Below are 14,078 nucleotides of genomic sequence, written 5' to 3' on the forward strand. Positions count from 1 at the left end.
AGTTCCAGGACAGGCTCCAAAACCACAGAGAAACTCTGTCTCGAAAAACCAAAAAAAAAAAAAAAAAAAAAAAAGAGAGAGACCTGTGTAGTTAATCGTCTACTGATGCCTCCCTTGGGATGAATCCAGAACTTTCTCTCAAGACTCAACTCCCTCAGCTCAGGTGCTGTCTACTTCTCAATTGTCACTACTTCATCCATCCTTGGATTTCCCTAAACCTGTCTAGAAAGAGTTCCAGGAAAGTCTTACGACCTGAAACTACAACTTCCAGAATCCTTTGCGCGCGGCTAAGGGGCGGTGATTTCGGAGCCGTCTCCCGCTAAGAGATGGCTGAGTCCTCGGGGTCACCGCACCGCTTGTTGTACAAACAGGTGGGCTCGCCGCCCTGGAAAGAAGCTTTCAGACAGGTGAGTGTGAGATGTGGATCGTAATCATTTCCCTAATGGGGTCCCAAGGACCGATGTCTTCTGTGCCCTCTCTTCAGCCCTGGTCGGTCGTGAAGCAGATGACCGGAGCGCCTGGCCAGCGAGGTGTTCTCGAACTCAAGACTATGGCAGCAGCCCCAGGTCCTGGCCACCTCCCGCTACCTCTCGGGCTTTTGGCTGGAGTGAGTGCTAGCCCGGGAAGCTTTGTTTTTGAATTCGAGTTTGTTTGAAATTTTAAGTGTCATGACATCGGTAGCTGATAATGTGACACCACCACTTGATGTTGGGTTACAAAGAGAAGCATTTTGTATGCATGCGTCGTGTGAGATAGAAATTATTTCTCTTCTAAAGAGTAAGAAGAGTCTCGGTTACTGTTAGGAGAGTTGTACTTAAGCTCGGGTCTCCTCTGAAGCCAAGTAGTTCCCTCTAAGAAATAGCTTATCTCCCTTATCTCTAAAGGGGTGGGTATAGTCTAGAAAAGCAACCGTAATGCTAGAAATTGTGTGTGTAGTAGGGGTTCTCAACCGTGAATACTGACATTTTGAAGAAGAGAGTTCTGTTATGGGAGGTTACTCTGTACAGTGTAGAAGACTTAGATCCTTGAACCACCTACTTATATGACCACAGCCAATAGCAGATCTACAAACAGCTGTGACAACCAAAACGTTCTCTTGAGTTGGGGGTGGAGAGATGGCTAAGTGTTAAGAGCACTTACGCTCTTGCAGCAGACGTGGTGGCTGTAACTCCAGTTTCAAGAGGTCCCCCATTGCCAATCTTCTGGCCTCTGTGGGCGCCTGCACTCATGCCGTGCACATAAACTCCTACAGGGGACACACACACACACGCAATCATCAGGGTTGATAGGTACTGTTGTACAAGAAGATCATGTCTATAACCATATGTACAGTAGCAGGATTTGGAGCCATATAAATGTCTGACGTCAGTCTGTTTTTGCAGTGACTGCACCCAATGCTTGCATTCAAGATAAAATGTGAAATATAGGAATTTGGAGGTTCATGAGCAAAGCACTGTAATTTTACGTAGTTGTGTGTGGATGAGGACTCAAATATATGAAACTTTGTATCTAAAATTCTTTTAATATTTTACTAGCTGATTGTCGTCATCGTGTCCCCCCCTTTATTTTTGGTGGAATTGACCTTTTCTTTCTTTTACAATTCTGACCCAGGGATGTCTCGAGAGAATGAGAAACAGCCGGCACAGGCTCCTGAACAAGTACCGCCAGGCTGCAGGTGGCAACCCAGGGAGAGCCTCAGACAAGTTTCTTGTGCAAGAAGTGATGGAGGAAGAGTGGCATTCTTTGCAGTTGGTAGAGAATTGTCCGGAGGCCTTGGTTCAGGTCAGACAGGGAAAGAATCTGAAGCTAGGGGTACTCCATGAAGAACTGGTGACATCTTCCTATCTGTCTGTCTAAGTCTTTTCAACCTACCCACTTCCCAGCCCCCACACATAATTCTAACAGCCTTTTGGCTCAGGCTTTTCTGCTTTTGAGTAGGTTATTTTATATTGATGATTCTGTAAAACTAGACTGTAGGCGTGCTACAGCCTTGTAATGAAACTAAACGTAGGAAGCTAAAAGGAAAGAAAATGTCATTCTTTTTTTTTTTTTAAATATTTATTTATTATGTATACAATATTCTGTCTGTGTGTATGCCTGCAGGCCAGAAGAGGGCACCAGACCCCATTACAGATGGTTGTGAGCCACCATGTGGTTGCTGGGAATTGAACTCAGGACCTTTGGAAGAGCAGGCAATGCTCTTAACCTCTGAGCCATCTCTCCAGCCCCAGAAAATGTCATTCTTGCTTTCCCCATTGGAAATTTTGACTCACCATGATTGTGTTAGGGACTTCCCTTTGAAAAGGATGTCTACAGCAACATTCTGATTCCAGCCAATTAAAGTTTAGAGTTATGTGTCCATAGAACACCATTACAGTGTATCGGACAAGTCTATGGGTAGGCATCAGAATTTAGGGATTCTGTTTAGTTTTACTGAATCACAACTTTATTGTGTTTCTTTGAGCCTTAGTATTTACATTTGCATAAAATAGAGACAGTGGCCGGGCGATGGTGGCGCACGCCTTTAATCCCAGCACTCGGGAGGCAGAGGCAGGCGGATCTCTGTGAGTTCGAGACCAGCCTGGTCTACAGAGCAAGTTGCAGGACAGGCTCCAAAGCCACAGAGAAACCCTGTCTCGAAAAACCAAAAAAAAAAAAAAAAAAACAATTAGAGACAGTGGCATGAACATTTGAGAATTGTATAACAAAACATGGAAACCTTTGAAACCATCCAAGCACTGTGTAATAATGATGCATCTTGAGGGGCATCTGTGTGTCCTTGAGTATGCTATGCTAAATGGTGAGTGTAACCTCACCATGGTGCTTCAGAGCCTTTCAGGTCAGTCTTAGTCCAGCTTTGCAGAAGCTAAAATAGCTTTTCAAAGACTAGACCTTTTCTCATGGCCAGTCTTAGCACCTTTCCTTAGCTGCTGCCTGATTTCATCTCCCTTAAATTTGGTGGTGGGTACTCTGCTCATCTGTTGTTAGTGTAGTGTGGCCACGTTACTATGCTGACAGCCAATTCTGCATGGGGACTAGTCCAGTTTCGCCAGGTAAATTTAGGGTCTTCAAGGCAGCTTCCAGTTACAAATCCCCATGGGACTTGGTGGCCGATTAATACTTCACATGGACTGTGAGACATCCCTTTCTGCTCTGTCTGTCTGTCTGTGCCATGCTCAGAAATCAAGCCCATGTCTTGCATGCTGGGTTAGCGCTGCTCTGCTGAGCTCCACTCCCTTGCCTTTACTTCCTCTTGTAGTTGGGATTGCCAGAGGACCTCGCAGTGCTGCAGGACATCGAACAGGAGCTGTGTGATGAAGGTAATCCCAGGATGTGGTCCTTTCCTCTCCTCCACTCAGGATTGGTTTTGTTGTTTTAGTCTGGGTACCAGGGGTTAAACCAAGAGCTCTGGGCACGGAGGCAAACAATAACGCTATAGCCCCAGCCCTAGGATTAGTTCTTAATTACCGTTCTTCTACCTCACCATCAGTTTAAGTATCCACAAGGCTCTCTGAACTCTTCATTCTTGTCTGTCTTCCCAACAGTAAGGGCCATTGGCTCTGTGTCGGGAACTTCTCATTCCACGATACCATTTCCTCCATTCTGACTGCTGTGGAAGATGGGATTAGACGGAATAGCAAACGCTGTCCTCACACAGGCCACATAGCTAGTCAATGGTAGAGCTGGGAAGCAGTTCCTGTGTTTATTTTATCCTGCCTCTTGCGACTTTGTTCAGCTGAACACTGTGGCTTGTGCCTGTAGGACGTGTGATTTATTGTAGGAGGTTGGGTTTTCAGGAAGGTGCTTGAGCCCTCTGACTTCGGACTAACCAGGGTAGCGTAATGAAACCTGCCCCTTGAATCGTAAACTTGTCACTTTACGTACGTGGGCAGATCTTTTCATACACACCCCAGGGCCACTTCTCATCCATTCTTTATTGGTTGCCCAGGGATTTGTGAGCATCAGCTTCCTGGAGTTCTGATAGCATTGTGTGGCATACACTGTTGGCATCTTATATCATGGTGACTTATTCCATATGGCTTTTTCGTGACTGGGTTTCACATTTATCTGTGAAATAGAGATAATAGACCCGCTCTGTGGGTACAGGACAATCCTGGGGCCTTTTGCCTTGCAGAAAAGTCCATCATAAGCGAGTATGAGAAGAGTTTACAGTTTGATGAAAGTTGTCTCAACGCCATGTTGGCTGAGTGGGAAGCAAACCCCCTCATCTGTCCTGTGTGTATAAAGTAAGGATTTTCAAATTTTTTTTTAGCAGTATTGGTTCTCATCCCTACTCCAAAGTGAGTGTGATCCCTTTGCCCCTTAGTTGATTGATGAAAGGGATAGGGAGCCAGGTCTTGTTACCGCAGTGATCTGGAAATCCCAATTCTGTCTCTAGGTACAACCTGAGAATCATGAACAGTGTGGTCACGTGTCCGTGTGGCCTGCACATCCCACTGCACGTAAGTGTCCACACAGATTCCCTATATACACCGACTGTATTAAAGAACCTCTGGTGGTGGTTCAGAGTCTTGTGCACATCTGTGCCAGTTACTTATTGTCACAGACAAGGTACCCAGCAGCAATAACCCGAGAGGTTTATTTTGGCTTATGATTTCGGAGGGGTCAGTGCATCACGGCAGGAAAAGTGTAGCAGAGTGGCTCCATGGAGGTGAAAGGCTAATAGGACACAAGACCTGCTCCTAGTAGACCATGTCCACCAGATAAACTTCCTGTGCTTTGCCTGCATGTATGCCTGTGCACCATGTGTGTGTCTGGAACCCTGGAAGTAAGAAGAGGGTGTTGGATCCCCTGTAACTGGAATTACACATGGTTGTGAGCTGCCATGAGGATACTGTCAGCCCAGGTCCTCTAGAAGATCAGCAAGTGCTCTTAACCACTCATCCATCTCTCCAGATCCCCATTTTTGAGGCAGAGTCTAGTAGTAGCCCAGGCTGGCCTCAAATTCAATTGTAGCTCAACTTCTGATCCTTCTGATATCACCTTCCATTTGGTTCTTCTACCGTGCTGGGAATGAAGTACATGACTCATTCTTGCTAGGCAAGCCCTCTACCACCCGAGCTACATCCCCAGCTCAACAATCTAAGGCTCCGAAGAATCAAACTGTTTTGATTGGTGATTTAAGTTTTATTTTTTAAAATATTTTTTTATTATATATACAATATTCTGTCTACATGTATGCTTGAAGGCCAGAAGAGGGCAACAGACCTTATTACAGATGGTTGTGAGTCACCATGTGGTTGCTGGGAATTGAACTCAGGACCTTTGGAAGAGCAGGCAATGCTCTTAACCGTTGAGTCATCTCTCCAGCCTGATTTAGGTTTTTTTTAACCTATTGGTTTTTCAGTATTTAAGATTAGTTGGGGCTGGAGAGATGGCTCAACTGTTAAGAGCACTGACCGCTCTTCCAGAGGACTGAGGTTCAGTTCCAGTACCCACATGGGCAGCTCACAACTGTCTGTAACTCCAGGATCCACCCCCTCACACAAAAAAATACCTACAGGCAAAACACCAAAAAAAAAAAAAAAAAAAAAAATTAACAAAAAGATTAGTTGTGGTTGAATTTTCTTAGTCTCCAGAGCTGACGGAACAGAAGCTGCGGGGCTGTTTGGAGGATCATGTAAATGAGCACAGTGCACACTGTCCCCACACACCTGAATTTTCAGTCACCGGTGGACCAGAGGAAAAGCCCAGCCTTCTGATGAGCTGCCTGGTAAGTCTCCACGGGACCTTTCCCCTCTTGCTGGAAATAATGGCTTAGAAATAGGTAAATATTTAATGTTTTTTGGCGGATGCAGAATACAGGAAGTATCAGCTGGGTGTGGTGGCATTTATCTGGAATCTCAGGAGGGAGGCTGAGGTAGGAAGAATCTTAAGGCCAGCCTAGACTAATAAGTAGTTAGGAACTGTCTCAGAAACAGATGTTGGGCTGTCGAGATGGCTCAGTAGGTAAGAGCACTTGCAGCCAAGCCTGACAACCCAAGTTCAGTCTGTGGACTTCATGTGGTAGAAACAGAACCGATCCCCGCAAGTTGTCTTTTGTCCTCCACAACATATAATGTGCTTGTGCACGCTGCTCTCTCTCACACACACGCTCACGGATGATTAAAGCTTATGGAATGAGCAACTTAAATAGCCTGGTAAGCAAAGGGAGGGTAGGCTTAGAATTATGGCCAAAGTATTGGTCTGGAAATTGGAGCCTGCACTACACGCTTTTGTTGGGTCAGCGCAATGGCTTGAGATCTCCATACATCAGGCCATGGCCATGAATGAATGTCAGATGGCCACCTTGGCATCGCTTTGCAGATAGACACAGGATAAGCAGCACAGTGGAACAGTAGCAGATTTTTCTCAGCAAACTTTCATAAAGGTCTAAGACTCTTGCCAAATAGTTACTCAGGTGTGAGGGACAGGAGCAGAGAGGAGCCATCTGTCTTGGGAACCTTAAGTTTGCTGTGGGAACCAGTGTTTGTGTATATGACATATTATAGCTTCCAGGTCCCAAGTCACCAAGTGCTGCAATGTGCCAGATACTCAGTAATAACCTGAACCCGCACATAAAATTTTTCAGTATTTTTGGGCTCCAACTGGACCTAACACCATGTTTCCTTAGCACTGCTGAAATTACCTGTTGATGTCTTTGTTTCTGAGGACAAAGACTATTTCTCTCCCTCTGGTTTAATTACTCTCACCCCCACTGTCTGAGTTAGTGCATAAGTAGATACTGTGTTTCCACAAATGATTAAAAGTGGAAGCAGAGTTGAAGCACAGGCCAGACAAATGGCCTTGGCCTCTGCCTTTAGACAATCAGTGCGGTGCTCAGATGGCTCAGTGAAAGCACTTGCCTTGCAAGCACGAGAACCTGAGTTTGGATCCCTGGATCCCATCTAAAAGTCATGTAGGCATGGTGGCTACCTATAATCCTGGAATTCACAAGGCCAGAAGCAGGGAGATGCCTGGGACACGCTGGCTACGGACTAGCCAATTAAGGAACTCCAGGTTCAGCTAGAGTCCCTAGTAGAGACTCTATGAAGTAGAGAGCAATTGAGGGTGACATCTGTCAGTTTGACTCCTGCACACACACAAGCACACATATGAAGAGAAATAAGCACACCAGCCACCCCCTTGTAGAATTTCAAATGGTAGTGGAGCGCATTTTAAATTCTTTTTCTGGAGAAATGTGATCTACATAGCCCTAGCTGGTCTGGAACTTGCTACATAGACAAGGCTGGACTCAAAATCAGAGATGTGCCTGCCTCTCCAGTGTTACAGACTAAAGGTGTACACCAACTTCTTTTAAATGTCAGTTTCAGACCAAGTACTAGAGAGGCTGGAAAGGGCAGTTAAGAGCAAGCAGGCAGGCATGGCAGTGTTTGCGACTTGGGAAACTGAGGTAGTGTAGTTTGAGCCCAAGAGTTGAAGACCAGTCTGAGCAAAGTAGCCCAACCCTAACTAGTCTCAAAGAAAAGCAGCGAATGATTGCCTGATTGCTCAGCTTTTTGTTTCAATTAAACTTGTACACACGTTGGTACCCTGTAGCTCAGAACAGCACTGTAACAAAACGAATGGTAGAGATGCCAGTGCTCTGGGCAGCAGCACCCTAACTGACTAGCACTGGCTCCAGGCTATGTAGGTAGACCACTGGAGTACGGGGTTATCACCACAAAGATGAGAAAGGGAGAAAGACAAAATTATATTGAGTAAGCTCCAAGTTCAGTCCTTTGAGAGGTACATGTGAACACATTTGAAATTTCCAAAGTGCCACTAGATCTCAAAGGGACATCAAGGATCACTGGGTTGAGATCCAGGAGTCCTCATATACTCGGGATGAGGTGGAATATGGGTGTGGGTTACTGAAGAGGCCACAGAGAAGCAAACTTACAACATCTGGGAAATAGTCTCACTGTCAGGGTTTGATCTTTATGGTTTCTGAGGGTACTTGGTAGTTCATCCACAAGACTTGATCTTAGCTTGGAAACTACATTAGTGACAGCTTCATTGATAAAGCATCCTACTTCAGGGCCAGAATGTAATTTTCACTAACTTCTTTTCTGTCTAACCCAGGCATGTGACACTTGGGCTGTGATCTTCTAGTCATCCTGGCCTCACCTTCACTGCTGAGCTGAGAACTACTCATTCCCTCTGAGAGGGCCCCTGTATGCACAAGCCTTTTGTATAACTTATTTTATATTAAAACTTTTCAAACATCTCTGTTCTTGGTGTTCTGATGCAGGGCAAAAGAAACAGAAAGTCGCCGGGCAGTGGTGGCACACGCCTTTAATCCCAGCACTCGGGAGGCAGGTGGATCTCTGTGAGTTCGAGACCAGCCTGGTCTACAAGAGCTAGTTCCAGGACAGGCTCCAAAACCACAGAGAAACCCTGTCTCGGAAAACAAAACAAACAAACAAACAAAAAGAAACAGAAAGTCCAGACTTTCCTTGGAGGAGATAAAATTAATTTTATTGTCCATCATTGTTATACAAAAATCTACAAATAATAGATTTGTACAGGAGAAAAATATCCAAGTGAATAGTAAACGGAAGCACTAACAGAAATAATTTAAACTTGCTTTTTTTCCTCCCATGATATTAGGATGACAGCCCATTTTAAAGCATGATTCTGATGTCAAGGTAGCTTTTGTTCACTGGCCAAAGCCTGCCATTTAAATTAAAGGCCTTGGTCTCTGACAGTTCTACTGGCTCTTGACAAAACTTTTGAGGTCCTCGAGAAAGGTGATATATTCTTGGTGCTCTAGGGCTGTACTGAGCTCCACCAACTCATCCGCAAAAGTGTTGTCAATCCCTCGGTCCTCAAGGAAATCCATCAGGTGGTCATACAAGGCCTGGGAAGAAAAACGTTGACTAGCTTAAAGAGCTGCAGACAGAGTCGGCAAGACAGCTTACGACGTGAAGGTGTCAGTTTCTTGGGACCCACATAGTGGACGGAAAAAACAAGGTAGAAGAAAAGAACCAAGTCCCCAAAGTTGTCCTCTGATCTTTCTACACAGGCATGTATGGAAACACATTCTTGTTTGTTTTTATAACATCACTTCCATTCCTTGACCCTTCTCTGCAAAAGCCAAAGCCCCCTCCACCAGCACTTACCCAGTCCAGGGAATCTGTGTTGAGTGTGTAGTTAGTATCCCTCCATTCAGAGTCACCGCTGGCCTGAAAGCTAACTTCCTTGATAGAGAAAATATCACTCTCGGTATCCTCTTCTTGTCCGATCTGAGAGACAGCAGAGGTGTAAGGATGTGGTTATCTACCCTGCTCCCACCCCTCTCACCTGTCTTCTCTTCCCATCCTGGTCTAGTCCACATGAAATCAGAAGATACTCCACCCACACACCTCATCCTCAGGATAGTGACAGTCCAGTACAAGGGTCTTCTTGCCGTCACTCTTGGTAACTTCAACCACAAAATTGGGAGTTGATGTCAGTTCCGGCTGGAGAAACAGGAACAAGTCAGTATATGCAGTGCTGGTAGAGTGTGCACACCCAGACTGACAGCCCTGGGTGGTGCAGAGTGTGACAGCCACAGCCATCTTCACACAGAGCACTAAACAGTTACCAGTCCTGTCAGCAGCTTTCCTTCTAAAAGAACATGGGCTTAGCGTGGTGTTTCAAGTCCAGGACAGCTATGAACCAGCTCACAGATTTGTACCAGCTCTTCAGAGCTGTTTCCGCTCCCACACTGCAGCGATGGCTGAAGCAGACCTGGTGCCCCTTCCCCGATGGCTGCTTTAGGGCAGCAGGATTGGAGCTTGGCACATATAGCTCTGGCTAAGTGGCCACCTTAGCCAGAAAAAGGAGCAACTTCCTTCTATGGTGACCCAAAGGACAGGCCCAGACATTGGGTGATGCATGCCTTTAATCCTAGCACTTGGGAGGCAGAGACAGGTGGATCTCTGTGAGTTCGAAGTGAGCTTGGCCTTTAAGTTCCAGGACAGCCAAGGTTGTTACATAGAGAAACCCTGTCTCAAAAAAACCAATCCAACCAAACTAACACCAGTCCTTCTTGCCTTTCGGAAGAGAAAAAAATAGCTGATAGAAGTATCATCAGCTCACCTCCTGTTCTTCAGCCTTCTGCCCTTGTGAGGGCTCCTCCTCACCGCCAAACGTTGGAGGGATGCTGTTGTTGATGTTGAAGGTGACAGTGATCCTGAAAGGCAAGTGAAAGCACACTAAGGGACAGGATTAATGGAGGGGACTGCAGGAGGGAGGTCTGCTCCAGTGAGGCCAAGTGTAAAAGTGTGTGGTACAATGTCTCCATCCCAGCTGGCTGCTCTGGGAACTGTCATAGCCACAAGGCTGCCATCCTGGGTCTTTCTAGGGAAGCTGGTGGAGGTGGGCAGCCATCTGCCCCAGAAAAAAAGCCTCACAAAAAACCGCCAAACAGACTCACTTTGCACAACCACAAACAGGGAACTAAAACACCCAGCAATGTTTTCTTTCCTCCTTTGTGAGGTCCTGGAGCTCAAACACCCTGTGTATGCTTGGCAGATGTTCATGCATGCTGCCCCTTTGTGAGAACTTTTAAGTTGTAGGTGACAAAACATGTTCTAAAATGAGAAATTCCTTTGGCTTGACACCAGGAAGCAGAAGGTTCGACTATTCTGTTTCAGCAGGGCCAACCCATGTAAGAACGCACTGAATGCTGCTTCCTGGAGCCGAACTGGCCAATGCCTTGCTGTCAGGCCACTTTGCCACAGATAAAAAAAATGACAGACCATAAAGCATGCCTAACCTTGGATTAAGCTGAGTTCCTGGGTCCAAAATGGGCTGAAAAACCCTAAAATGATTTAGGTGAAGTTACAAGCGACCTATGTATGAGGCAAAACACAATATGCTGTGCAAAAACAAACCGGACCCTTACTTCAAAAAGGGATCACAGACCTTAAGGTCTGAAATTGGAGAACTCTAATAAGAAAACAGACTCAAATGTTTGCACTGGTTTCTTCATGCCAATGCTAAAAGGTCTAAGGTGTGTAGCACTGGGGATTGAACCCAGAGCCTTACACGTTAGGCAAGCAGTTTGAACATGGTTTACATTCTTCCCCCGTGTATGCAGAAACTTAATTTCTAAAGTTAATGATATCTCCCCGATCTTCGGTACTAGGGATCAAACCCAGGGCTCCATGCATCTACCAAAGAGTGACACCCACTAATCTGAGAGAGTGGAAGTATCAACCTGTGGTGTTTAGAAATGGGGCATTCACTGGCTATATTCAAGCCAGGTGGGCTCCCGCTCCAAGCCAAGATATCTGCAATAGATACTAGCTGCAAAGGAAAACCAGTCTTCTACAATGGTATCAACAGATATATCTATTGATCATACTTCATGGGAGGCCCCAATGATATTTTATACTGTGCTAGCCTTGATACACTAGCCTCTTGGCAATGGGATTAAAGGTGTATGTACCTGGTGGTTTGTGTTTAAGAAAAAGAGCTAGGCGGTGGTGGCATGGGCATTTAAACCCAGCACTCTGGAGGCAAAGGTAGGTGGATCTGAGTTCAAGGCCAACCTGGTCTACTGAGTGAGTTCCAGAACAGTCAAGATTACAGAGAAACCTGATCTCTAAAAAACCAAAACAAAAAACAAAAATAAGGGGTGGGAGCAGGGCGATGGTGGCGCACGCCTTTAATCCCAGCACTTGGGAGGCAGAGGCAGGCGGATCTCTGTGAGTTCGAGACCAGCCTGGTCTACAGACCAAAAAAAAAAAAAAAAAAAAAAAAAAAAAAAAAAAAAGGGGGGGTGGGGGGTATGGAGCTGGGTGGGTAGGAAGGAACTGGAAGTAGGGGGTTGGGGGAGAGTGATTTCCAAGATTGAATTCTAAAGGTTTTAAAGAGACAGAAACCAGTACTTTATCATCCTGTTGGAAGGCCATCATCAGAATCATTCACACCCCAGAATCAATGACCCTATTCCTCTTCTTTTTTTTTCCGAGACAGGGTTTCTCTGTAGCTTTAGAGCCTGTCCTGGAACTAGCTTTTGTAGTCTAGGCTGGCCTTGAACTCACAGAGATCCGCTTGCCTCTGCCTCCTGATTGCTGGGATTAAAGGTGTGTGCCTTTTTCTGTTTTTTTTTTTTTTTTTAAGGGACAGGGTTTCTCTGTGTAGCCTTGGCTGTCTGGAATTCAAGACCTGAGGTTGAAGGTGTGTTCCACCACAGCCCAGCCTTGAACTAGAATTATTGGCTCCCACTGAATAAAATTGCTTTCTAACTCACATGAGAACACACTGTGCTCGTGAGGCACTGGGAATTGATCCTGGCCTCACAAATGCTAGCACTTAGCCCAGGAGGACTTCTCTAAGAAGACCGGGTGAAAGAGTAACAAAACCGCAGAAACAAGGGCTTAACAGTTTTAGGGGTGCCAGGTGTGGTGGCACAGGCCATAACTTCAACACATAGGTGTCTGAAGCAGGAGGACCAAGAGTCCGAGGCCAGTCTGTGTTATACAGCAAGATAGAGACCCTGTTTCACAAAGCAGTTTAGTGGAAGGAGTACACAAGCTAAACTTGGCTAAGAACTCTACATCTGAAGGACTGTCTACACTGTAACTTCATCCTGTTACTTAAATGTTACATATATTGCATTTTCAGCTGCTATAAACACAAGTCAGAGAGGAAAATTTTATGTGAATTCTAAACAAATGAATTTATCAGCACTTTAAATATTCCTAGGGGCTGGTCGGTGGTGGTGTGCACCTTTAATCCCAGCACAGACAGATCTCTACGAGTTTGAGGCCAGTCTGTCTGGTCTACAGAGTTAATTCCAAGACAGCTAAACCAAACAAGAAAAAAGAATCCTAAATTTCAGTGCCTAAATCCAGCGCTGTCACCAGTAACCCAAGGCCTGTGTCTGCCATTCCAACAGACTTTTCTCTACACATTTTGGAGCTGCTTAATGTCTCCTTAATTACTGGCCCACAGCAGATGTGTATCCGTGTATCCTGGAACCTAAGAAAATTTCAAACTGCATGCTTTCTCCAAACCGGGGCCTAAGCGCAGGATCGTCTGGGGATGGACAAGACTGAATGCTGCAGAGTGAGGAATTCAGCCTCCTACAACTCCTGAGCCAGTACTTACTTTTCTCCAGCAACTTTGCGCAACAATTTAGCCTCTGTCCCGTTCACTTCCAGCTCCCAATCTCCAGACATCTTGGGAAGGGATTTATGCTTCTGGATTTTCTTCTCTTCCTTAATTTCATCCGTCAAGAATTCAACAAAGGCTTTGTCTCCTAAAAGGAAAACCAAGATAATCCAAAAACATAAAAGCCAATTGCTTTACCCTACAGACCTGGACGGTGTCTATTCTTTTTCTGTGGCTGCTCCAAGACACTAGCCCAATTCACGCTTGAAAACGCCCGTTTCCCACTCTGTAAAAACCCCAGGATATATTTACTGGGCTGCACTGCGTTCTAGAAAATAATCTTCAGGGACTATTATTACTCTCCGCATATCCCCAACTACCCTCTTCCACTTGCCAAAGGCATGCCCAGCAACCACATTTTCAATCCAGGACCCCTCCGCGCCTTTGCCAAGTCATATTTCGAAGACACGAGGAGAGCCTGCGATGCCAGCCCGGGATCCGTTCCAAGCTGGGCCCCCACACCCCGGCCTGGATGCTCGAACCTTACCCTCGGTGTGCAGAGCTCCACAGCCGCACGAGCAGGGCGCCGGGGTCTTCAGGAGGCCGGAGCGCCGCGCGGAGCCCGCTCGTACGCTGAGCAGCCCGAAGGGCCGAAGGCACGGCCGGGGCGCGGGCTGCAGCAGCTGTCGGAGCGGCAAGGCCGGGACGGCGGCGCGGAGGCCCGAGGCAGCGGCGCCCAGGGCGCGGGGCACGCAGCGCAGCAGGGGAAGCATCGCAGAGCAGGCACGTGCGAGGGAAGGACAACCCGGCCAAGACACCCTACAAACCCGTGTGCTACCGGAAGTCCCGCCTTCGTCCGGGAAGCTCTTTTACGTCAGAGGGCGTCAAGCCCCGGACCAGACTGCGCCCTCTGCTGGGAGCCGCCAGTGCAGCTGGGGGAGGCCTCGAATCCTGTAGTAGTGTCCTCT

General features: G+C 46.5%; 2 protein-coding genes across 2 annotated transcripts; one reads left to right on the top strand and one right to left on the bottom strand.

Annotated features, from left to right (window-relative positions):
• Positions 1 to 86: 86 nt before the first annotated feature.
• Rpain (RPA interacting protein) lies at positions 87 to 8,224 on the top strand. Its single transcript, XM_057775596.1, has 7 exons — positions 87 to 407; positions 1,612 to 1,782; positions 3,260 to 3,320; positions 4,136 to 4,247; positions 4,400 to 4,463; positions 5,594 to 5,734; positions 8,086 to 8,224. The coding sequence occupies exons 1-7, from the start codon at positions 327 to 329 to the stop codon at positions 8,113 to 8,115; spliced, it is 660 nt and encodes a 219-aa protein (XP_057631579.1). The 5' UTR covers positions 87 to 326; the 3' UTR covers positions 8,116 to 8,224.
• Positions 8,225 to 8,460: 236 nt separating this feature from the next.
• C1qbp (complement C1q binding protein) lies at positions 8,461 to 13,955 on the bottom strand. Its single transcript, XM_057775595.1, has 6 exons — positions 13,658 to 13,955; positions 13,108 to 13,258; positions 10,087 to 10,180; positions 9,369 to 9,464; positions 9,126 to 9,248; positions 8,461 to 8,863 (listed from the first exon to the last, which is right to left on the bottom strand). Exons 1-6 carry the CDS (start codon positions 13,881 to 13,883, stop codon positions 8,714 to 8,716), a joined length of 840 nt encoding a protein of 279 aa, XP_057631578.1. The 5' UTR covers positions 13,884 to 13,955; the 3' UTR covers positions 8,461 to 8,713.
• Between the last annotated feature and the right edge of the window lie 123 nt (positions 13,956 to 14,078).

The sequence above is a fragment of the Chionomys nivalis genome, chromosome 7 (genome assembly GCF_950005125.1).
Source record: "Chionomys nivalis chromosome 7, mChiNiv1.1, whole genome shotgun sequence".
Classification (NCBI taxonomy): domain Eukaryota; kingdom Metazoa; phylum Chordata; class Mammalia; order Rodentia; family Cricetidae; genus Chionomys; species Chionomys nivalis.

Coding starts and splice junctions, on each gene's coding strand:
- Rpain (XM_057775596.1), top strand. CDS start 327: ATGGCTGAGTCCTCGGGGTCACCGCACCGCTTGTTGTACAAACAGGTG. Junction 408..1,611: donor GGAAAGAAGCTTTCAGACAG/GTGAGTGTGAGA, acceptor ATTCTGACCCAG/GGATGTCTCGAGAGAATGAG. Junction 1,783..3,259: donor GTCCGGAGGCCTTGGTTCAG/GTCAGACAGGGA, acceptor TTCCTCTTGTAG/TTGGGATTGCCAGAGGACCT.
- C1qbp (XM_057775595.1), bottom strand. CDS start 13,883: ATGCTTCCCCTGCTGCGCTGCGTGCCCCGCGCCCTGGGCGCCGCTGCC. Junction 9,465..10,086: donor AGAAGGCTGAAGAACAGGAG/GTGAGCTGATGA, acceptor CTGTTTCTCCAG/CCGGAACTGACATCAACTCC. Junction 8,864..9,125: donor ACACAGATTCCCTGGACTGG/GTAAGTGCTGGT, acceptor TTTTCTTCCCAG/GCCTTGTATGACCACCTGAT.